At 43.5% G+C, this 26,315-nt stretch overlaps 1 protein-coding gene across 2 annotated transcripts in view; it reads right to left on the bottom strand.

The window, feature by feature from the left end:
• LOC141259038 (beta-galactoside alpha-2,6-sialyltransferase 1-like) overlaps nucleotides 1–26,315 on the bottom strand; it is a 120,775-nt gene that overhangs the window by 44,805 nt on the left and 49,655 nt on the right. For both annotated transcript variants that reach the window (XM_073674452.1, XM_073674453.1), the window contains exons 2-3: nucleotides 7,571–8,187; nucleotides 694–791 (exon numbers count right to left, since the gene is read on the bottom strand). In XM_073674452.1, coding sequence (XP_073530553.1) covers nucleotides 694–791; nucleotides 7,571–8,144 — 672 coding nt within the window. In that variant the 5' untranslated portion in view covers nucleotides 8,145–8,187. The remainder of the gene's footprint in view (nucleotides 1–693; nucleotides 792–7,570; nucleotides 8,188–26,315) is intronic.

Here is a 26,315-nt window from a genome sequence, read left to right on the forward strand (position 1 = left end):
CCGGGATCTGACCTGGAGTAGCACCTGTTCCCTCTGCTCAGTTCTTTCCTGGTTCACGAAGTCGACTGAGCCGCCATGCGACCTTGGTCGGACCGAGTTGATACTTAGTCACGCCCCTCCAGGCATTCCTCGGTTCATGGTCCAGTGGGATCACTAACCATGCTCACGCCAGTCAGTCCGGGCATGAGCGTAACACCAAACATCTTAAAGGCCACTCCAATGCACTCCAATCTTACCATGACACACTGTTCAAGTGTCATTCTTTAAAGGACTTTCCATGGGTGTCATCTCTAGATAGGTCTTCAATGTCAGGTCACTTGGGGTCGGTCACTGCACCCCAACTTATCAGCTGTTACCAGCACCTGCAGTGACCAGATGTAAACAGTTTACATCCATCACACTGTTTAGTAGCCTCTGTAGAATATTACAGATCAACTCCTACACAAATAATATGTGAGTTGGCAAAGCATCTGGTGCCTATTGGAGGGGTTTTGGGTGCATGCGGGAAAGTTGAATAATGCTATATGACTGCAACAAAAAACCTGGAACACTTATAGAGCACTGGAATGCATGGTGGAGCCCGTAAGTACAGTTCTGTCTGCTACTTAATTTGTGGAGTCATGAAGTCTTTTAGTATGCTGTTATTTGCAGGCTGTTTGAGAGCTTTGTTCTTGACAATTTCTTTAAATTTACCTGTGAGTTTATTAGTCGGAATGTAGTTTTTGATCCCACATCAGTCTCAAACCCTTTTGTAGGTGCAGCATTAAATCTCAGAACAGCATCATGGGAATCTGTAAATTCAAAAACACATCTTGTAGTGTAAATTTACAATACATTTTATTCTGTGCTTGAACAGGGTCACCATCTGTCAATTTCAAGTTAAGAGAATTGATAGGCTTTTCTACATTGAGACTATATACCCACACCGCGTACATCAATACTGTGAGTGACAAAAGAAAAATCACAGAAGCTGTAGACTCTACTCTGCGCTCAACGATCTATTGTAAATGTTTAATTATCCATAGGTGTTGGCCCCAAGAATATTTTTTATGAGTATCCTATGATGTAAATTAGGAACTTCATATCATGTCTTGAGACAAGCTAGAAGAGTGGAGACAATCTGCCGAATTTCAATTCTGGAAGATTGGCTCAATTTAGGGAGGAAATTCAATTTGCATTGATTAAATTGGATAAAAATTGAATCAGTTGGGAAGGAGTGAAAAAAATTTCTATTCACCTCTCTTGGGCCCTTTTCATACCTGTCCCGCTTCTGCCATTCCTTTGATTAGCTCTTCTATCTTTTGTCCAGCTGGGCCTTCCATTCAATAGACCCCACTTGACCGTATGCAGCATGATGCACATCAATGACGTGCAGTTTGCCTAACGTGACAGTTTAGGCGCAAGGCACATCAAGAACATGTCACGTGGAGCCTAGTGAATAAAAGACCTGACTGGAAGTGAGACAGAAGATATAAGCCAGAAAATAAGAGAAGAGCCATTTGAAAAACAGCAGCAGCACGACAGTTATCAGGAGGACCAACAAAGAGGAGTATAAGATATTTTAAATCATATTCTGGCCCTTCATGGTTCAACAAAATGGGGCCATTTCACTGCAATCAACTAGAAGCAAATTGCAAAACATTCTGGTGAATCGAGGTAAATGTGAGTTGTCTTGAATTGATTTGTTTTTCCTTATAACTAGTGTTGAGCATTCTGATACTGAAATATCGGGTATCGGCCGATATTCGCGGTATCGGAATTCCGATACTTAATTCCGATACTTTTACAATATCGAATACCGGAATCGGAAGTTCCCATAATGCCTGCGCTCTGCAGTGTCTCTGAAGGATGACAAGCAGGATGGCAGCGCTCAGCTGCGATCCAGCCTGTCATCAGAATGCCATCCCAGCGTGAGAGAATTCTCCTGATTGTTTAAAAGCCGGCGCGCGGGAAAAAGCCGCCAGCTTTTAAACAATCACACAGCCCCATACTTCTTCCCCGCAGCCTCCCACCCCGATCCTCCGCTCCCCTCGCCACCTCCCATCCCGATCGTAAGTTAGGACCGGGCGGGGAGCGCAGCACCAAGGAGCGGGGAGCGAAGGACCCGGGCGGGGAAGCCGGCAGTGAAAAGACTTCACCGCCGGCTTTCCCGTTCTGTGCTGCGCTTTCCCGCCGGTTATTTCAAATGAACAGCTGAGGTATCAGGTGATGCCGATCAGCTGTTCATTTGAAGTCGCCGCGGTGCCCTCAGAGGGTACATGTGAGTTCATGCTTGACTGCATTGCATGAACTCACATGAACTTTCCCACGGCCGCACAGGTCAGCCTCACCTCCCAGACCATCAGCCCGTCATGATTGGTATGTGCGGGTGTCTGTGCGGGTGTGTGCGCTGTCTGTGCGATGTCTGCGAGTGTGTGCGGTGTCTGTGCGATGTCTGCGGGTGTGTGCGGTGTCTGTGCGATGTCTGGGGGTGTGTGCGGTGTCTGTGCGATGTCTACGGGTGTGTGCGTGCAGGCAGACATAGGCCGATGTGACACTACTACTCCCATCGGCCTATGTCTGTCCCCCGTCCACTCGTGCCAGCAGGATCAGCTCGATGGGAGCAGTAGTTCCCATCAGCCTGATCCTGCTATTTAAATTGCCCTACTGTGTCCCCAATAAATTTTAAATACATGTCATTGGTGGTCAGTGGTTGCCTACAATAAATTAGTTTATACATTAACTGTCCCCGCCGATCACCACCTAAAATAAAGTAAAAAATAAAAAACTACACCTATACTCACCTAGACACCTAATTCCCCGAAGTCATCGATCTCCTGTAATAAAATATAAAATAATAAACCACAACCTTATCCTTACCCCTCCGTAGTAGTCCACGAGTGTCCCACGAAGATCTCCAGTTCAGAGCAGCCACATAGAATGTGACCGCTCTGAACCGCTGCCGCCGCTAGAATGACGGGGCCGTAAAGCAGCCCCGTCATTGCATAAGCGGGTTCGCCGGAGTTCAGTCAGCGCTGCTCCGGTTAGCTGCTTTACGGCCCTGCTGTATCGTGAGAAATTCCCACGGTACAGCACTGCCGTAAAGGAGGTCTCCGGAGCTGCGCTGCCTGAATGCACTCCGGTGACCTCAGTCAGTGGCTCCCGCTGCCGGGAGCGGACGTGTTCCCGGCAGCGTGAGCTTACAGCAGCCATGCACAGCTGTCACCATCTCTAGATGTGACAGCTGTGCATGGGAGATCAGCGCAAGAACGTGGACAGGTAACTATTTTTTTTTAGTAAACTAAGAATTAAATAAAATTGTGTGTTTTATTTCAAATAAATTATTTTTTTCTGGGTGTAGTGTGTTTTTTTTTTTTTAACACTTTGTAGGTTAGTAATGGGGGTGTCTTATAGACGCCCATCATTATTAACCTGGGCTTCATGGCAGCTGGCGCTGACATGAACCCCAGCCCTATTGCCCCCTGCCACCGCACCAGGGCAGCGTGGAAGAGCGAGGCTAAGTGCCAGAGTTGGCGCATCCTATGGATGCGCCATTTCTGGGGTGGCTGACGGCTGGTGTTTCTAGCCTGGGAGGGGGCCAATATTCATGGCACCCTTCCTGGGCTATTAATATCAGCCCCCAGCTGTCTGCCTAGCCTTTGCTAGCTATTGAAATAGGGGGGACCCCACGTCATTTTTTTGGGGGGGTCCCCCATTTTAATAGCTAGTAAAGGCTAGGTATTCAGCTGGGGGCTGATATTAGTAGTCTGGGAAGCTCCGTGGGTATTACCCCCTTCCCAGGCTTCAAACATCTGCCCCAGCCGTCTGCTTAACCTCCGCTAGAGACTAAAATTATGTGGGATCCCCACGCCAATTTTTTTTTTTAAATAAATCCTTTATTTTAACACTAAATGACATTTGAGGAGTTAATAAAGATGCAGTCCCTAAATTATTATTTATTTTTTAATTAATTTTTCCCAAAAATTTTGACGTGGGCTTTGCCATATTTTTGTATGCCAGCCAGGTACAGCATCCAGCTTCTATGAATGCGCCATTTTCCGGGGTGGCTGCGGACTGCAATTTGCAGCGGGGGGGGGGGGGGGGCAGAAAACTTGGGTCTCCCTGCGCTGCAAATTCCATCCCCCAGCTGCCTAGTTGTACCTGGCTGGACACAAAAATAGGGAGAAGCCCCACGTATTTTTTTTTTTAATTATTTCATGAAATTCATGAAATAATAAAAAAATATTGTTGTGTCCGGCCAGGCACAAAGAGGCAGCTGGTGGTTGGGGGCAGCCCGTTCCTGCCTACTGTACCTGGCTGGACACAAATATAGTGCGAAGCCCCACGTCAATTTTTTTTTAATTATTTCAGGAGATTCATGAAATAATTTAAAAAAAATTGACGTGGAGCTTCGCACTATATTTGGGTCCAGCCAGGTACAGCAGGCAGGAACGGGCTGCCCCCAACCACCAGCTGCCTATTTGTACCTGGCCGGACACAACAATATAGGGAAGCCCTTTTTTTCTTAATTATTTCATGAATTTCATGAAATAATTAAAAAAAAAATACGTGGAGCTTCGCCCTATTTTTGTGTCCAGCCAGGTACAACTAGGCAGCTGGGGGATGGAATCTGCAGCGCAGGGAGACCCAAGCTTTCTGGGCCCCATCCGCTGCAAATTGCAGTCCGCAGCTGCCCCGGAAAATGGCGCGTTCATAGAAGCGCCATCTTCTGGCGCTGTACCCAACTCATCCAGGGCCCTGGTGCGGTGGCTCACTGGGTAATAAAGGGGTTAAGGCCAGCTTGGCATTATCAGCTGGCCCTAAGCCCGAAATTCATGGGGTCACGCCAATATTAGACATGACCACCATGAATTTCTAGTAAAGTATTTAAATAAAACACAACACCCAGAATAAAGTCCTTTAATTGAAATAAAGACACAATTCTTTATTGTTCTACATTAAACTATACTTACCATCACGCCCATTCCAGCTGAAGCCAACGATCTCCTGCAATAAAAGAAAAATAATAAACCAACATCATCCTTACCTTCCCATGGATCCCACGACAGCTTCAGCTCTGCTACATCGAGATGACAGGTTGGACCGCAGCAGAATGCTGCCATCCAGCCTGTCATCCCGCGGACACTGAGAAGCGCAGGCATGCTTGCGCTCCACAGTGTCTCTCTGTAACGGCATCCAGATGAGCCGAGGTCATGTCCAATGAACTCAGCTCACCTCATGCACGTCACTGACAGCGTGGGAAAATTCTCCTGCACTCAGCGCTTCAGCGTGATAATTCTCCCACGCTGTCAGTGACGTGCATGAGGTGAGCTGAGTTCATTGGACATGACCTCACCTCATGCACGTCACTGACAGCGTGGGAAAATTCTCACGCTGAAGCGCTGAGTGCAGGAGAATTCTCCCACGCTGTCAGTGACGTGCATGAGGTGAGCCGAGTTCATTGTCGGCTCATCTGGATGCCGTCACAGAGAGACACTGAGGAGCGCAAGCATGCCTGCGCTTCTCAGTGTCCGCGGGATGACAGGCTGGATGGCAGCGTTCTGCTGCGGTCCAACCTGTCATCTCGATGTAGCAGAGCTGGAGCCATCATGGGAACCATGGAAAGGTAAGGATGATGTTGGTTTATTATTTTTCTTTTATTGCAGGAGATCGTTGGCTTCAGCTGGAATGGGCGTGACGGTAAGTATGGTTTAATTTAGAACAATAAAGAATTGTGTGTTTATTTCAATTAAAGGACTTTATTCTGGGTGTTTGTGTTTTTTTTTAACTTTGACTATGGGGTTAGTAATGGGGGTGTCTTATAGACGCCTCTCCATTACCAACCTGGGCTTGATGTCAGCTGGCATTATAAGCTGACATCAACCCCAGCCCTATTACCCCACTGCCACCGCTACAGGGCAGTGGGAAGAGCGAGGCTAAGTGCCAGAATTGGCGCATCCTATGGATGCGCCATTTCTGGGGCGGCTGACGGCTGGTGTTTCTAGCCTGGGAGGGGGCCAATATTCATGGCTCCCTTCCTGGGCTATTAATATCAGCCCCCAGCTGTCTGCCTAGCCTTTGCTAGCTATTAAATTAGGGGGGACCCCACGTCATTTTTTTTGGGGGGTCCCCCATTTTAATAGCTAGTAAAGGCTATGTATTCAGCTGGGGGCTGATATTAGTAGCCTGGGAAGCTCCGTGGGTATTACCCCCTTCCCAGGCTTCAAACATCAGCCCCAGCTGTCTGCTTAACCTCCGCTAGAGACTAAAATTAAGGGGAACCCCACGCCAATTTTTTTTTTAAATAAATCCTTTATTTTAACACTAAATGACAAGTACAGTAATCAACACTGTCACTGTACTTCATATATATGTGACTGACATGTTTCTATCTAATCTATGTATGATTCTCTATTCCTTCTATTCTAAATTGTCGGGTACACCTGCTGAATTGCCGGCCAGCTTTTTTAAAGAGACGGTGCACGAAAACACTATTATTTTTTTAAAGAAATCCTTTACACTAAATGACAAGTACAGTAACCAACACTGTCACTGTGCTTCTTATATGTGTGACTGACATGTTTCTATGTATCTAATCTATGTGTGAAGCTCTATTCTGTCTGTTATAAATTGTCAGGTACCGCTGCTGAATTGCCGGCCGGCTTTTTTAAAGAGACGGTGCATGAAAACACTATTATTTTTTTAAATAAATCCTTTACACTAAATAACAAGTACAGTAAGAAACACTGTCACTGTACTTCATATATATGTGACTGACATGTTTCTATCTATCTAATCTATGTGTGAAGCTCTATTCTTTCTGTTATAAATTGTCGGGTACCGGTGTATGCCGCTGCTGAATTGCCGGCTTTTCGCATAATACATTCTACATTATTCTTAGTTGTTTTACTTCATGTAGAATTAACCTACAAGGAAAGAAAGGGTTTATTTTCATTCCGATATTAGTGTCCCATTGACTTGCATTGGTTTCCGGTATCGGAATCGGTGATATCCGATACTTTTTGAGTATCGGTCCGATCCAATCCGATACGATATTTCCTGATATCGGAAGGTATCGCTCAACACTACTTATAACCTAGAAACCCCAAAAATTCCAAACACTTCTAATGAAAATCTTACAATGCCTCTTGTTCAGTTTTGCTAACTTTCAACACACCACATTTTTTATTCCAAGCCTCTAATGTGTAAAAAAAAAACCTGCAATCAGTTTTGTGCAATTGCATCCACTAGTTTAGCTTTGTAAAATAAATTTACAGATGAGCTACTTGAAAGAAATCCTCCAGTCTAATAAAGTCATAAGAGCATATTGATGGCTTATTTTGCTCCAACAAAAGTGGAGATAAATACAGTTGCACATCTTTTAATAAATCCGACTATGAACAGTCATACATTTACCTTTATTTCTGTAGGGAAACAATTTTTCTCTAAAATTACAAAAATTGTCTCTTGCCTCACAAGGGTTTTTCCCTTTCCTTTGACTTTTGGGAGAATAGGCTAAGCTAGATGGATTTTTTTTAAGTTTTATAAGCTATGTAACCAGGAGGAATATTTAAAGGACTGTTTCACTCACCAATTTCCTGTCCGAGCTTTGAACCTATCATAGATCCAGCTGAAGCAACTACAGCACACCGTCTTAGTTTTCCTAGCGCCTCATTCATATCTTTGTTGGGAAGGTAATGACTCCAGGAATTGGCATTGTCAGATAGGTCAGACCTCCTCAATGTTGTTATGTTCACCTTGAGCTTAATCTGGCACAGAAGGTCACGTGGATTGTGCTGCTGGTTAATTTTGCCCTCATATTTAACTTTGTATTTATTCTTAATTTTAAAATGTATCATCTGTTTCTGTAGTTCCCGGGGAAGGTCACGGAAAGTCATCTGTTTTTCCCACAGTTTCGTTTTATGGTATATGGATCTCCAGCTAGGACTTAGTAAGTGAGTACTCTGTTTTGTGACATATTTTGAGCTGCTTTCTTCAGGCAATGAAATATTAACTTTTGCATATTCCCTAATCATGGTCAATAGATACTGATCTTCCAAAGTTTTGTCAAACGTTTTTGGATGTCGAAAAAGACAAACATAAAGAAAACACGAAATGCAGATAGTTATAGTGATGAAAGTAAGTTTTCTTAAGATGCGAACCATGGTGACAGGTGCAAAGAAGTTGAAACAATCTGTTCTTTAATATCTACAAAAAAAAAGAAAAATCAATGAATTTAGCAGAATTCTGAATGAACTATATGTATTGTCTTAATTTTTATTTTACAAAAAAATTACACATTAATCATAAGATTAATGAAAGAACAGTCAATACTAGTACAAGAATCTCTTCTATTCACTGTAATCCTGTGTATGAAAGATCTGTCTCTTCAGGCATCTCAGAATGTAATATTGTCTGGCATGATTCCTGGTCGGTGATTACAATATACCGTACGCTACTATCAATCTAGAGATTCATTGACAAGGAGGTGTACCCAATACCTATATTATTTGAACATGTTCCATTATCTATACATTTTTGTGGTCTGGGTAAATAACACCTTCAGTTAAATAAAATGTTCTCCATCTCTCATATTTTCCTTTATTTATTGTACATTGTAAGTTCTAAAGGTGGGCAACAAAGATGAGCAAATAGCTTCTATGTGAATTGATTTCACTTTAAATTTTGAAAAAAAATTGGATTCAACCAAATCTGAATTTGTGGGGTATTTGCCCCATGCAAATCCAGCAAAATATTAACGGGTTGAGGTTTAAAAAAAATAGTACACTCATCCTGCCGCTCTCCTGTTCTGACTCTGCATCTCCAACTCCTCCACTGGTCCTCCACTGGCTCCCTCCAGCTCTGGTCTCTTCCAGGCTTCATGACAGGGAGCATCCTCTTCTGCATCTGCCTACACTTTGCACTGTCACTTCTTGAACTGAAAAAGCCTCTGGAGACACATATTGTGATGTCCCGACAGGAAAACATGACGACGTGCATGTCAGTATTTCAGGTGATGTATATTGCTACGTTCTAACTTCACATCATCACAAGGTGTAACATCACACAGGAAGTCCCAGCGCAGAGTGAAGGAAGAGGCGGGAGGCCAAAAGAGTCCAGAGCTGGAGGGAGCTACTAGAGGACCAGATGTGGATTGCGTCAGCCCGACAGGTCAGAGCAAAGTAGTATATGTTTATATTCCCAGATCTGAGAGCGTAAGAACGCACACTAGATTCGCTTAGAATTAATTTGATGCAAATCAAATTTACTGGCCAAATTCAAGCAACCTGATGAATTTCAAATATCAACAGTTTTGCACATCGCTAATAGACACACAAATCAGATAAATCCTAAAAATGAGCAAATACCCTGTAGTAAGTAAATAAATAGTAATAGTACATGTAAATAATATAGGGTACTTAGTTGACACTATTTTTATCAAAAGGGCATAAAAGCCATCCCACCACGACAAGGTGTACCCAATCAGGATGTACTCTAACTAGTGTTGAGCGAGCACTAAAATTCTCAGGTGCTCGAAGCTCAGGCCGAGCTCACCGTGATACTCGGGTGCTCGACCCGAGCAACGAGCCCAATGTTAGTCTATGGGAGACCCGAGCATTTTTGTGGCGGCACCCCCGGCAGTCTGTAGAAAGCCTAAAAAGTGCCCAAAACGATAGTGACAGTGCTCAAATCACATGGGAACAGCAGGAAGCATTTCTGACCCCCAGGTCACTGCTGTCAACAACGTGGTCAGAGGTATTAAGCCACTTTACGGGCTCACAATAAAATGTTTAAAAATGAAACAAACTGTTTTCCTGTGAAATATGTTAAGGAACATCCTTTCCAGGGTAAAGACTTGTGTATAAGGTAAAATAAATAACCAAAAACAAAAATACTCCTCCACACCTTGGGCTATATTCACAAGTAGCATTTTTTTATGCGTTTTTGCACTTTTGTATTGCTTTCAACCTTGACAAATGCATTCACCGGGAAATGTCATTTTAACATTTTACAACCTTATCTCGCCATGTGCTGTGTGACACATGCATACAGTGCTGAAAAGACATGGGAACAGCATGGGGAAGACCCCTGGAAGCATCTCTGACACCCAGGTCACTGCTTAAAAGTGTGCCCATCAGAAGTGATCCTTGCCGCATCAGAAGATGCAGACTTGCAACTATCCCCGTGCAAGTCCTTGTCTATCTGGGATGGATATTAGTCCTCAGAAGGACTGTTTGTTTGATTTTGCAGGCTTTAGAGACCCTACACTACCTATTTCGCAGTATAAATCTCTCCCTAGCTCAGCAGCACTCTCCCTACACTGTCTGATCCGGAGCGACTGTGTCCAAGATGGAGGCGCCCGGTTTTAAATACTTGAGGTGACACTGTGCGGCCAGTCAATCACTGTAATGCCCACAACCAACATGGCTGCGGCATTACAGTGACTGGCTGGCAATCCCTGCATGCTCATTGGCTCTGTAAAGAGCACCAAACATGCAGGGCAGAGACCCGAGCTCCAGCCCGAGTAACCCGAAAATGCTCGGTGCACGCCGAACATCCCGAGTAGTGAGATGCTCGGGCGAGTACCGAGCAGTATCGAGCATGCTCGCTCAACACTAACTCTAACTCTTGTTGTTCACGCCGGTCTTGATGAGAGGGTGTGTTGGAGTGAAACATGCTTGATTCATTAACAGGCACACATGTCTTAATGGATCATACCCGTCTTAAGAGAGGCGTGTGCCTCCGTCCTATTTAAGTGATTTCTTGATTGAGAACAGGTGTGACAGTAATCAGGCCTGTGTGTGGCTAGGGAAATTGAACTCAGCTTCCCAAAAATGTGATAAATTAACTATGGTTTATGTTTAGGGAGGAAGGGGGGCAATCACTTTTTCACACAGGATCCTGAGGTTTGAATTCATTTTTCTCTTAATAATAAAGACCTTCATTTAAAAACTGCATTTTGTGCTTACTTGTGTTATCTTTGTCTAATATTTACATTTGTTTTGTGATGTTAGACATTTAAGTGTGACAAACATGCAAAAGAATAAAAAATCAGGAAGGGGGCAAACACTTTTTCACACCACTGTATATATAATATCTCTAGGATTTGGGGTTTTTCATTATATGTAATAGAGCGTATTTTGTATGAAAATAACCCGATTTTTTTTTTCTTTTTTGTGGTGGGAACTTTTTATTTCTCATGACGAATGTTTTATATTTGTATATTTTTTCATATAAGATCTCTGGGAACATTTTTTATTTTCTTTACTGTTCAATTTTTCCACTATAGTGGGTTCCCCAGCTAGAGGTGTTAGCTGTACCCTGTTGTTACATACTACTTGCAGAATTGATCTTGGTCTGCTAAGACCAGCAGGTCTGCTATGCCTGCCATAAGGTCCTGCAGAAGCAGTGCAGATGTTTCTTGGCTGTTCAGTGCATAGTGCTCATTGAGTCTTTATTTTAAAAAATCCTATCATTTTGCATATACAGTGGGTACGGAAAGTATTCAGACCCCTTTAAATTTTTCACTATTTGTTTCATTGCAGCCATTTGGTAAATTGAAAGAAGTTCATGTTCATATTTTTCTCATTAAAGTACACGCTGCACTCCATCTTGACTGAACAAAAAACAGAAATGTAAACATTTTTGCAAATTTATTAAAAAAGAAAAACTGAAATATCACATGGTCATACGTATTCAGACCCTTTGCTCAGTATTGAGTAGAAGCACCCTTTTGAGCTAGTACAGCCATGAGTCTTCTTAGGAATGATGCAACAACCTGGATTTGGGGATCCTCTGCCATTCTTCCTTGCAGATCCTCTCCAGTTCCGTCAGGTTGGATGGTGAACGTTGGTGGACAGCCATTTTCAGGTCTCTCCAGAGATGCTCGATTGGGTTTAGGTCAGGGCTCTGGCTGGGCCAATCAAGAATGGTCAGAGTTGTTCTGAAGCCACTCCTTTGTTATTATAGCTGTGTGCTTAGGGTCATTGTCTTGTTGGAAGGTGAACCTTCGGCCAAGTCTTAGGTCCAGAGCACTCTGGAAGAGGTTTTAATCCAGGATATCTCTGTACTTGGCCGCATTCATGTTTCCTTCAATTGCAACCAGTCGTTCTGTCCCTGCAGCTGAAAAACACACCCATAGCATGATGCTGCCACCACCATGTTTCACTGTTGGGATTGTATTGGGCAGGTGATAAGCAGTGCCTGGTTTTCTCCACACATACCGCATAGAATTATCACAAAAAAGTTCTATCTTCATCTCATCAGACCAGAGAATCATATTTCTCATAGTCTAGGAGTCCTATATGTGTTTTTGAGCAAACTCTATGTGGGCTTTCATATGTCTTGCACTGAGGAGAGGCTTCCGTCGGGCCACTCTGCCATAATGACCTGACTAGTGGAGGGCTGCACTGATAGTTGACTTTGTGGAACTTTCTCCCATCTGCCTTCTGCATCTATGAAGTTCAGCCACAGTGATCTTGGGGTTCTTCTTTACCTCTCTCACCAAGGCTCTTCTCCCATGATTGATCAGTTTGGCTGGACGGCCATGTCTAGGAAGACTTCTGGTGGTCCCAAACTTCTTCCATTTAAGGATTATGGAGGCCACTGTGCTCTTAGGAACCTTGAGTAATGTACAAATTCTTTTGTAACCTTGGCCAGATCTGTGCCTTGCCACAATTCTGTCTCTCAGCTCCTTGGGCAGTTCCTTTGAGCTCATGATTCTCATTTGCACTGACATTCACTGTGAGCTGTGAGGTCTTATATAAACAGGTGTGTGCCTTTCCAAATCAAGTCCTATCAGTTTAATTAAACACAGCTGGACTCCAATGAAGGAGTAGAACCATCTCAAGGAGGGTCACAAGGAAATGGACAGCATGTGACTTAAATATGAGTGTCTGAATACTTATGACCATGTGATATTTCAGTTTTTATTTTTTAATAAATTTGCAAAAATTTCTACATTTCTGTTTTTTTCAGTCAAGATGGCGTGCAGAGTGTACTTTAATGAGAAAAAAATGAACTTTTTAGAATTTGCCAAATGGCTGCAATGAAACAAAGAGTGAACAATTTAAAGGGGTCTGAATACTTTCCGTACCTGCTGTACAGCTCCTATGCAGAACTATGTTTCTCCATGGTTACAAAATAAAAACATAGCCCATCAAGTAAAACTCCTTTCCATTAGTTCCAAATTTCTTGCTTCCCTGCCAATTGTATAGGTATAAGCAAGGCACAGATGGAATAAAATGGGATGCCAATATATTGTACTGGATTAATTTACAGTGCACTGAAAAAGTATTCATACCTCGTAAAGTTTTCCACATTTTTTCACGTTACGCCCACAAACTTAAATGTTTTTTTCTTGAGAATTTATGTGATACACCAACACAAAAGTAGCAAGTATTTGTCAAGTCTAAAGCAAATGATACATGGTTTTCTAATTATTGTAAAGGTATACAGTGGTTGCCAAAAGTATTGGCACCCCTGCAATTCTGTCAGATAATACTCAGTTTCTTCCTGAAAATGATTGCAATCACAAATTCTTTGGTATTATTATCTTCATTTAATCGGTCTTCAATGAAAAAACACAAAAAGAATTGTCCTAAAGCCAAATTGGATATAATTCCACACCAAACCTGAAAAAGAGGGTGGACAAAAGTATTGGCACTGTTTGAAAAATCATGTGATGCTTCTCTAATTCGTGTAATTAACAGCACTTGTAACTTACCTGTGGCACCTAACAGGTGTTGGCTATAACTAAATCACACTTGCAGCCAGTTAACATGGATTAAAGTTGACTCAACCTCTGTCCTGTGTCCTTGTGTGTACCACATTGAGCATGGAGAAAAGAAAGAAGACCAAAGAACTGTCTGAGGACTTGAGAAACCAAATTGTGAGGAAGCATGAGCAATCTCAAGGCTACAAGTCCATCTCCAAAGACCTGAATGTTCCTGTGTCATCCGTGCGCAGTGTCATCAAGAAGTTTAAAGCCCATGGCACTGTGGCTAACCTCCCTAGATGTGGACGGAAAAGAAAAATTGACGAGAGATTTCAACGCAAGATTGTGCGCATGGTGGATAAAGAACCTCGACTAACATCCAAACAAGTTCAAGCTGCCCTGCAGTCCGAGGGTACAACAGTGTCAACCCGTACTATCCGTCGGCGTCTGAATGAAAAGGGACTGTATGGTAGGATACCCAGGAAGACCCCACTTCTTACCCTGAGACATAAAAAAGCCAGGCTGGAGTTTGCCAAAACTTACCTGAGAAAGCCTAAAACGTTTTGGAAGAATGTTCTCTGGTCAGATGAGACAAAAGTAGAACTTTTTGGGAAAAAGCATCAACATAGAGTGTACAGGAAAAAAAAGAGGCATTCAGAGAAAAGAACACGGTCCCTACAGTCAAACATGGCGGAGGTTCCCTGATGTTTTGGGGTTGCTTTTCTGCCTCTGGCACTGGACTGCTTGACCGTGTGCATGGCATTATGAAGTCTGAAGACTACCAACAAATTTTGCAGCATAATGTAGGGCCCAGTGTGAGAAAGCTGGGTCTCCCTCAGAGGTCATGGATCTTCCAGCAGGCCAATGACCCAAAGCACACTTCCAAAAGCACTATAAAATGGTTTGAGAGAAAGCACTGGAGACTTCTAAGGTGGCCAGCAATGAGTCCAGACCTGAATCCCATAGAACACCTGTGGAGAGATCTCAAAATGGCAGTTTGGAGAAGGCACCCTTCAAATATCAGGGACCTGGAGCAGTTTGCCAAAGAAGAATGGTCTACATTTCCAGCAGAGCATTGTAAGAAACTCATTGATGGTTACCGGAAGCGGTTGTTCGCAGTTATTTTGGCTAAAGGTTGTGCAACCAAGTATTAGGCTGAGGGTGCCAATACTTTTGTCTGGCCCATTTTTGGAGTTTTGTGTGAAATGATCAATGATTTGATTTTTGCTTCATTCTCTTTTGTTTTTTTCCTTGCAAGCAGATTAAATGAAGATAATAATACCAAAGAATTTGTGATTGCAATCATTTTCAGGAAGAAACTGAGTATTATCTGACAGAATTGCAGGGGTGCCAATACTTTTGGCCACCACTGTAAATCAGAAAATTGTGACATAAATTTGTATTCATCCCCCTGTACATAGCTCTAAATTAAATCCCAAGTGACTAATTGCATCCAGAAGTCACATAATTTGTAAATTGAGTCCATCTGTGTGTTATTTATTAACAGTATATGGCCACGGCCCCACTATCAGTATTTGTTCAGTATTTTTCCTCAGGAGTGGGAGCCAAAACCAGGTGAGGAACAATCAGAGAAAAGGTATAATAGAAACAAGTGCGCCTACTAAGTATTTATCACCCACTCCTGGTTTTGGCTCTCACTCCTGAGGAAAAATACTGACCGAATACTGACCAAAAACTGATAGTGGGGCTGTGGCTTTAATTTGGCTGTTCTGTGAAGGCCTCAGAGGCCAAGGAAAACCAAGGAACACACCAGACAGGTCAGGGAGAAAGTTGTGAAAAAGAATAAAGCAGGGTTAGATTATGCAAAATTGAAAAAAATGCCACTGCGCTAAAATATCCAGTTTATACACCACAATTATGGCCAATTGGGGGCAAACTAACAGAGTCTGCAACTGATCAAATATTAACTAAAAGTGGTAGGCTAGCATATGTTATGCAGAAATCCTGGAGTCTGACCCGTGTTGGTCAACCATGTACCATACAAACACATCACTGCACAATTGCATATATACATATAGTGGAAGATTGTATGCCAAAGCAATACCTCACTGGTTATGTTTCATAAAACAAATAAGTGAACGCAAAGAAAAAAGTGAAAAAAGTGTAACCAGTGAGGTTTATATGGAAATATAATGGTTTGCATGGAAATGAATGTAAAATGCACCGTTGGTTACTCCCTCCACAAGGGGTCAGCTCAGCCGCAGGTAGGCCACCGGCCGGGGCTCCCTGCATGCCAGCGCCGCTACTCCTTCACACACGCGACCAGTGCCGGCATCAGAAGCATTAGCGAGCTGTGGATACAAAGAGCGCCAATACAGTTAGTGAATGCGGACTTCTTAATCCAGGTCCTGCCATCCTCCTCTCATATATCAACAGGGACTATTGCCGTTGGACTTTTTGGTAAGCCTCACTGATGCATTTTACATTTATTTCTATGCAAATCATTCCATTTCCATGTAAACCTCACTGGTTACACTTTTTTCACTTTTTTCTTTGCGTTCACTTATTTGTTTTATGCAACATAACCAGTGAGGTATTGCTTTGGCATACAATCTTCCACTATATGTATATATGCCATTGTGCACTGGTCAGACTGCCGGGTTTCTCCGTAACATATGCTAGCCTATCACTTTTAGTTAATATTTGATCAGTTGCGGACCCTGTTAGTTTGCCCCCAATTGACCATAATTGTGGTGCATAAACTGGATATTTTAGCACAGTGGCATTTTTTCAATTTTGCATTGCTACTATTAATCATTCCAGGGATGTTGGTTGCCACTAGCTGCTGAGATGCTTGCTGAAATGACACATTAGTTAACGCAGGTGCCCTCTCTTTTTCCTGTAGGGTTTGGTTATAAAAACATAGGCCAAACTCTGAACATCTCACAGAGCACTGATCAATACAAAAATGGAAGGAAGAAGTATGGCACCACTACAAACCTACCAAGATATGGTTATCCACCTAAACTGACATGAGAGCATTAATTATTTAAGCAGCCTAAGAGACCCATGGTCGCTCTGGAGGAGCTGCAGAGATCCATAGCTCTATTAGTCGTACATTCCATAAATCTGACCTTTAAGAAAGGTATTTTTAAAGCAAGGTATAAGAAGTCTCATTTGTAGTTCGCAAAAAGCGATATAGAGGACATAGCTACCATGTGGAATAAGGTGCTCTGGAAAGATGAGGCCAAAGTAGAACTTTTTGGGCTAAATGCAAAATGCTATGTATGGTGGAAACGAACACTGCACATTACCCTAAAAACACCATCCCCGCAGTCAAACGTGGTGGTAGCATCATGCTGTGGGGATGCTTTTCTTCAGCGGAGACAGGAAAGCTGGTCAGTGTTGATGGGAAGATGGTTTGAGCTAAATACAAGGTTATCCTGGAGGAAACCCTGTTAGAGGCTGCAAAATACTGGGGCAAAGGTTCACATTCCAACAGAACAATGACCCTAAACATACTGCCAGAGCTACAATGGAATGATTTAGATCAAAGCATACTCATGTGGCCCAGTCAAAGTTCAGACTTAAATTCCATTGAGAATCGGTGGCATGACTTGAAAATTGCTTTTCACAGACGCCTCCATCCAATCTCACTGAGCTAGAGCTCTTAGAAAAATCCGGAACTCCCGGCAAAACGCGCGTCAGGGGCGTAATCCTGATAGTTTTGTCAGACAGTGTTATCCCTAATAATTGACCGCATGCTGCAGAGTGCGGTGTTACAACGTTACACAATACAAATCTATCCCATTTAGTTGTCTGTCAGCTTTATCTAGACCTGACAGATCGCAGACATAGTTGAACTTCTAAATTGCCTCTCCCGCTGATCGCACGTACACATGTGCTGACAGCGTGGGAGAAGCCGATATCAAAGTTGTCAGATTGTGTGTTGGATCCCTTGTACAACCCGGGGATCATGATCCATATATGTTATCTGCCTCCCCCGCTGACCACTAATTTGTGTGCGGACAGCGTGTGAGAGCCTGCCTGCGGCACAGGTGAGCCACACGTATATCTAAGCTGGCTAAGCCTGTTCTAATGCCTCCTTATCTTTACTGCCAACAGCAATAAAGGAGCTGCGGCATAATTTAGGATCACCCACACAGACTGTTCGTTAGGTGAAATAGTGTGCCCTGACAAATAAATCATTGTATAAAGGTTCATTATAATCATATCTATTACACCTGTTACACCTTTGAAGTCATCCTGCATATAATATGGGGAGTGTATTCCTTGGGCTAGGATAATGTGTTTATTATTAATTAATTATATATTGGCCATATCAGCCTTCAATTTGACAAAAACCTTCTCCTGGCCGAGGATACCAGCATAATCTAGTGCACCTTGATTTAATTTACGGCATTTTTTTTTGAAAATATAAACCCAGCCATTGATTATAAGGGACATTGGCTATGGATTTATTCTATTTATAATTTGATTCACTGTCTGACCCTATCAGGAATCTAGTGGATCATGGTTTTCTAGGAGTTATAATTCATATTAACCGTGATTCAATATAAATCCTCAATGGGATGTGCGGATTATTAGGTTTTTAACATTATTAAATAAAGATTTATTAATTTTACTCACACCCTTTTCCCCCTTTTCCCTTTCCCAATTGCTACTATCTATGTGTTTTAATGGCTCAGTCAAAGTTCAGACTTAAATTCCATTGAAAATCTGTGGCAAGACTTGAAAATAGCTGATCACAGACGCCTCCATCTCACTGAGCTAGAGCTAGTTTGCAAAGGCCAAAAATGTTAGCCTCTAGATGTGCAAAGCTAGTAGAGACATACCGTATTTTTCGGACTATAAGACGCATCTAGGTTTTAGTGGAGGAAAATAGGAAAAAAAAATTGAAGCAAAAAAAGGAGTCATGATGCACTGTTATAGGGGAGGGGGTCTGCTGCTGACACTGTTATAGGGGTAATGTCCCCCAATTCTGTACTAATATCCCCCATCCTGGTATATATGGCACCCCTCATCCCCATCCTGGTATGCATGGCACCCCGCATCCCCCATCCTGATATGCATGGTACCCCTCATCCCCCATTCTGGTATGCATGGCACACCAATCCCTCATCCTGGTATGCATGGCACCCCTCATCCTGATGTGCATGGCACTCCCCCATCCTGATATGCATGGCACTCCCACATCCTGGTATGCATGGCACTCCCCCATCCTAGTATGCATGGCACTCCCCCCAACCTGGGATGCATTGCACCCCTCATCACTCATCCTGGTAAGCATGGCACCCCTCATCCTAGTACACATGGCAAACCTCATCCTGCTACGCATGGCACACCCCCATCTTGGTATGCAAGGCACTCCCCCAACCTGGTATGCATGGCACCACTCATCCTGGTATGCATGGCACCACTCATCCTGGTATGCATGGCACCCCTCATCTCTCATCCTGGTATGCATGGCACCCCTCATCTGTCATCCTGGTACGCATGGCACCCCTCATTCTGGTATGCATGGCACACCCATCCTGGTATGCATGGCATCCTTATCCCCATCGTGCTGCACACAAAAAATAAATGATTATACTCACCTTCCTCCCCTCTGCTCCAGCGCTGTGTCCTGCTCTGCTGCCAGCAGCTCATCTCACCGTGTGAGAAGAGCATGACGTCACTGCCATGCGCCCTCACACTGTGAGGTGAGCTGCTGGAATAGTCACTGCTCCCCACTCCGGGACTATGGGCACCTTCAGCTGCTCGGTGATCGCGTGTGCCTGCTATAAAATAGCATGAATATTGACTCCTCTCCACTCCCATGGGCATGGAGAAGAGTGAATATTCATGCTCTTTAATAGCTGGCACACGTGACCGCCGAGCCGCTCCAGGAGCCGGCAGCTATTGCCGACACTGTGCGCGCTATTAAAGAGAGTGAATATTCAGTGCTCCACACACCCATGGGGAGCAGTGAATATTAATTTTCTTTAGCAGCGGGCACAGTGTAGGCAGCAGCAGGTGGCTCCAGCCTCCTGTGCCCGGCTCCTCCACCGCTGACGCCCCCCCCACACCATCCACAGCTGGACCGTAGATATGGACTATAAAACGCACCCCGCACTTTCCTCCAAAATTTTAGAGGAAAAAAGTGTGTATTGTAGTCCGAAAAATATGGTACCCCAAAAACTTGCAGCATTAATTACGGCAAAAGTGGTCCTACAAAGTATTGACTCAGGGGGGCTGAATGCAAATGTCACAATTTTCATATATACATTTTTTAAATATTTACAAAACCATGTATCATTTCCTTTACACTTTACAAATCTTTGCTACCTTGTTTTGGTATATCACTTAAAATCCTAATAAAATACATAAGTTTGTGAGTGTAACTTGAAAAAATGAATAGGTGTGCAGTATTTTGCCTTCTTACCTTGGTTTGTTCCTAAAAGATTGAGAGACTCTGTGATAATTATTTTCAATGGAAATCTCAGTTGGATTTATGATTATATTTCTGGTTATATGGCTACTGTCACTAAAGTTTTGCTTCCATTAGACATTAATGCTATCATACCGTTTCAGAATATTCTTGGGGTTTTGTGTTTTTTTCTTTCCTTGTGTAATAATTCTAAATGTTTTTGCAGCTTTATGTGTAATGCATTTGTCCCCACCACATACTTCTCTATGATAGACAGCTGTGTATATACAGTATACAGAAAAGCAGAGCATAACAAAGCTATGAATTGCTGATCAAGCTCTGTCCTCTTTGTTGTATTATCAGTGCTAGTGACTTTCAATTATATATTTATGAATCTTTTTGAACAATAATATAACCGCATAAATAGGCAATTATACAAATTATTACATTAATCACCCATCCGCATTATCCCAGAATCCTAGAATCTCCTGCAAAACCTAGTACAGAGCACTGCAGTTCTTCATCTGAATTGATTGGAGGCGATACCTGTGTACCACTGCTCCATTTATTGTCTGTTGGACTGCCAGAAATATCTGGATACTGAATTTTTGCAGACTGTTTTTTTTTTATTGAGAATCATTATTCACTCAGAACCCCATAGTAGTTGTTACACGCATGCCGCTAGGTTCAGATAGGGGCGAGGCAGGTTACATGAATTCTTTGGAATCCTGGGGGAACCGTTACTCAGGGCGACCATAGATCATGTGCTGCAGCTTATCTCAGGCACGCAGGGGTTTTGACCCTCAGGCACAGACACGTAGGTTCTTTCACTTGCTGACCAGACACACTTGACAAGAGTCCTCATAAACGGTAGAACAGTAGCATTTAATAATAAGCTGCACCGCCAGTGCATGTTAAGTCTTATGAGCAACAGGTTCCAGTGACAAACAGTACAGATTCCTTAGCAGCACAGCAGTTCACAGTTTTCCCAGTAGTACAGGACAGCACAGTTCTAATGCAAAGGCACATTAATGAACACAGCATTCTTTACAGCACAGTGAGATGGAGGAGGGGGGGGGGGTTGCTGAGGGAGATGATCCCTGTGACACCATTTCTTCCAGTCCTTATCTTTATGCCTGACAATACTCTGCACTGCTAGTTCAGGAACTCTACCTGACCTGTGCTTAGCTTCACTCCTGACTTGAATCCTTTTCACTTGCAGGCACGCTTTTGTGAGAAACAGAACACACACACCACCTTTCTCTTCGGCTCCGCCAGACAGTAAACAACTTCCCCACAATCCCCCTGGGGCTCTGCTGAAACACTCCCCTTCTCCTGTGCCTGTGTTAACCCCTCTAGTTGCTGGATGCTTCTGGAGCACAACATTTCCTGTCTCATGTGCTTGTGTTACTTCTAATAGTTACTGAATGCTTTTAAAACAACAGCACTACTTCTGCATGTCACAATGTGCAACAGCACTACTTCTGCATGTCACACTCTTTCCTCCTTTTTGAATGTCGTCCTCAACATTTGTTTTAATTGGTCAATCTGACCAATTCTGAGACAGTGGTGAAAGTTGGATAACTTTATATACAAATTGGCAATGTGAAATTGGTATAACATTCATAAACATTGATAACAACCTAATCTTACAACCTTTTTCTTGTAGGATGCCTGTAAGAAATAAACAATTAACACAATTAAAACAATCAGCATCTCTTCAGCTGGAGCTTTTCGTATGTCTTCAACCAGCTCTCTCTCTCTATGCTTTAACAGTTCTTTGTTTCTACAAAGTCTTTTAAGGAAAATCAAAGCATGAAAACAAGACTTTCCACCAGGCAACATCTTCCATACTGCCTCTCGATGGTGAATACCGCTCAAGTGGGATTACCTGGTCCACAGGCAGAGACACCTGTTTCCAGTCGACAGTCCTTGGCACTTGACTCGGTTCACCAAGTGTCTCATACGTCAGCATCACGGGCCTCCTCACTTCTCGAGTCGACATCCTCCTGGTGGGTTGTTCCTCAGAGACTACAGGTTCTTCAGTCACAGAAGTTTCTTCCGCCGCACTCATTTTCCATGCTTCCTCAGATGCTCTTGGGGCTACCTCTGTAAGTTCCTATACTTTTCCTGAGTCGCTTGTTTCTGCACGGTCTGGTAATTCCGCTCCTCCTGAGTGTCAATCGGTCTCTTCAGGGGCCGGTGTTCGATCATCAGATTTGAATTGGACTTCATCTGTACTCCTTGGTATGAACACTGGAGCCTCAGGACTTGGTTCACTCTCCTGAGGATGGTACATACCTCTCCTTGCCGGTCCGTGAAATACGATGGTGTGCTCTTCTTCATCAGAGCTTTCAAGGTTACTATCCACCTCCGGAGCTTCAGTCTGTGGTGGTCCCTTAGTCGATCTCGGACGATGTCCGTCTACTTCTGGGAAGTCTTGTGGTGGGAGATATCACAGGGTAGTAGTAAATTCCGATGGACTATTCTGTTTTTTTTGTCTCCTGTTTCCAATCAGATTTCATACACTAGGCTGTCATCAGCTTTCCTCCTTATGATCACATACACCTTGTCTTCCCAGTATGAACAAAGTTTTCCTGTACCGCCTTTCTCACGTACGTTCTTGACTAGCACCCGACTTCCCGGTGCAAATTCTGCTCCATAATATTTTCGATCATTGTACTCCTAGGAAAAAGGGTGAGTAACCAGTTGCATCGCTCTTTGTACAGTTATAGGCATGTACCACTTTTAATAGAGAACTCTTCCAGTCTTTCTTCTCGTCAGCTGTTAAAGTGCACAACATCAACAATAATGTCCGGTTAAAACGTTCCACTTGTACATTACCCTCTGGGTGATAGGACATTGTGTGGAATCTCTGAATTCTACAGTACTTTCCTTGCTTGGCAAAGAGCTGGTTCTCAAATTCTCTTCCTTGGTCGTGGTATAACCTCGTAGGGAACCCAAACCTCAAAGCAAAATCATTGAAGATCTTCTCTGCTGCTGTTCGACCTGATTTATTGGTGGTGGTATATGCTTGAGCAAATCTAATGAAATGGTCCATCACCACCAAGATGTATTCGTACCCACCCTTGCATGTCTCGAGATGTAGGAAGTCTATTGAGACCATCTCAAACGGATACGTACTTTGGATGTTGCCCATAGGTGCCCGGGTTGATGTGTTGGGACGTTTATCTTTCAGACACCCACACTCCCTGGTCACGTACCTCTCAATATCTCTCTGCATGTACGACCAGAAGAAACGTTCACGGATCAAATATGTTGTCCTTTCCACTCCCAGGTGTCACATATTTTCATGGAGTTCTTTGAAGACCAACCTACGGAATACTCTGGGTAGTACCAACTGCCAGTTTTGCCCTCCTTTACGATACAAGATACCGTCTTCACTGAGGTAGAGCTTCATCCATTCTTTAATTAAAACAGATACTGCTGGTGACTCATTGTCTCTCTCCCGTTTACTTGGAAACCGATTTTGGTCCACATAAAGTAGTATTCTACCAATTATCTGATCTTCCCGTTGTGTTCTACAGATTTTCCCTTTTGGTAGTTGTTGAATAGACTGGGGGTGATCTTGTTCTCTCGCTTTTATGGTAGTTTCCACCGTCAATGGACACCACAATGGTGTGTCTTCCTCCTAATAAGCTTGTACTGCTTGGGTAGTGCTGTCAATTGCTTCCAGACTGACTTCCTCCGAGCATTCTTGCATGAACTCCTCAGGCTCTAGTGGCATTCTTGACAATCCGTCAGCATCCGCATTGCTTTTTCCTGGCCTGTACTTGATGCTGAAATTGAAGTCAGCTAGTTCAGCGACCCATCTCTGAAACGTTGCATTCAGTTTGGCTGAAGTAAGGACATAGGTCAAAGGGTTGTTGTCAGTGTATACCTCAAACTCTTTGCTGTAGTAGAGATAATCTCTAAATCGTTCACAGATAGACCATTTCAATGCCAGGAACTCCAATTTTCCGGAATGTAGATGGTAATTCTTCTCGGCGTCAACGTTCTAGAACCGTAACCGCTGACTCTCATTTTTCCATCTTGATGCTGATACAGAGCAGCTCCCAGTCCAACTTGAGAAGCGTCACAATGAAGAACAAATGGTAAATTGAAATCAGGATATATCCCAAAATGGGTGGTTTTACCAGGTAGTCACTAGGTCTTCCAATACCTCCTGGGGGTCTGCTATACAGAGAATGGGCTGTTGGGACGAAACGGCATTGTTTCTTTTAAGCCCGGTCCTACCCGCATTCTTCTTTTTCTCCGTGGATGTTGTTGTCTCTGTCGTCCCCCCAGGAGGAGGTATAGTGGGGCGACGATCCTGGAGAAGTTCCGAACGTAAATACGATAGTAGGAGAGGAATCCTAATATCTGCCTCAACTCCCCAACAGTAGAGGGCCACTTGTCTTTTAAGGCCAGTACCGGAGCGATTTCTGCTGGGTCCATAGTTTATCATTCTCCGGACACAATTTTCCCTAGAAATCGGGTCGAGCACATTGGAATACTCGGGTGCTCGACCCGAGCAACGAGCCCATTGTAAGTCTATGGGAAACTCGAGCATTATTCAGGCGGCTCCCCCCGGCGGTCTGCAGAGGGCTTAAAATTTGCCCAAATCAATGGGGACAGTGCTCAAATGACATGGGAACAGCATGGGGAAGAACCCTAGAAGCATTTCTGACTCCCAGGTCACTGCTGTGAACAACGTTGTCAGAGGTATTACAACACTTTTACGGACTCATAAAAAAACATACAAAAACGAAACCAAAATGGATTTTCCTGGGAAATATGTTAAGGAACATCCTTTCCAGGGTAATGACTTGTATATAAAGCAAAATAAATAACCAAAAACAAAAATACTCCTCCACACCTTGGGCTATGTTCACACTTAGCGTTTTTGAAGCGTTTTTGAACTTTTGCATTGCTTTCAACCGTTACAAATGCATTCACCGGGAAATGTCATTTTAACATTTCACAACCTTATCTGGCCATGTGGTGTGTGAGATATCATCAGACACATTGTGTTTCATTTATGAAGGAGGGACTCTGAAAGTCACAAAGCCTATTTTTATAGGGCCATCAGGCGACCTTTACTATTCTTAAAGGTCTACTATTCTTACGTGGGTGTTGCATCATGGACCACGGTCACCCTGGTGATATGGTTGTAGAGGATGAGGAGAAGGAGGAGGACAAGAACAAATAGCCAAAATCAGGAAGCGTATACCCATGTGTGGGTGTGAAAATGTGCATGAGAATACACCTCCCAAAAAAAGACACTGGATTTGAGTTTCTTACGCTGCTATCATTCGGTGGTGTTGAGAAGTCTGGCCCAATCCAGCCCTTGTTCATTTTTATAAGAGTCAGCCTGTCAGCATTTTCAGTAGACAGGTGGATGCGCTTATCAGTTATAATTCCACCAGCAGCACTAAAAATCCACTCTGATAAAACGCTAGCGGCAGGGCAGGCCAGGACCTCCAAGGCATAGAGAGCCAGTTCATTCCACGTATCCAGCTTGGATACCCAATAATTATAAGGCACAGAGAAATCACAGAGGACGTTGGTACAGTCGGCAAGGTACTCCCTCAGCATCTTCCAAAACTTTGCACTCCTTGTGAGAGTACCCCTTGCCTCAGGGCCTGTGCAATAGGAGGGACTGAGAAAATTCTCCCAGAACTTTGACAGTGTTCCCCTGCCTCTACTGGATTGGAGTTGTGTCTCTCTCGGCTGTACTCCTTGGTTGTCCAATGAACTGTGACCTCTGCCGCCAGCATTTTCAGATGGGAATTTTTTTTAATAGTTCCACAACAAGGGCCTTCTGGTACTACTCCATTTTTGTAGACCTGTCTGCCTCAGGAATAAGAGATATAAAGTTCTCCTTGTAGCGTGGGTCTAGAAGTGTCACCAACCAGTAATGACTGTCACCCAAAATTTTGAGAATGCGAGAGTCATGGAAAAGGCAGCGTAACATAAACTCAGCCATGCGTGCCAGACTGCTAACAGGCAATACATCCGTGTCCTCACCAAGAGGATGACTGACCATGCACTCCTCCTCCTCCTCTCTGTCCTCAGGCCATCCACGCTGAACAGACGGTATGACAGTTGTGCAGGTAGTACCATCTATAGCGCATGAAGCTAGCTCCTGTTCTTCCTCTTCCTCCTCTTACTCATTGTCACCCAATCTACGTTGGGATGAGATGAGGATGGGCTGTGTGTAATCAC

This window comes from Phyllobates terribilis, unplaced genomic scaffold (genome assembly GCF_046119375.1).
Source record: "Phyllobates terribilis strain yellow unplaced genomic scaffold, ASM4611937v1 Scaffold_3__8_contigs__length_932513732, whole genome shotgun sequence".
NCBI lineage: Eukaryota > Metazoa > Chordata > Amphibia > Anura > Dendrobatidae > Phyllobates > Phyllobates terribilis.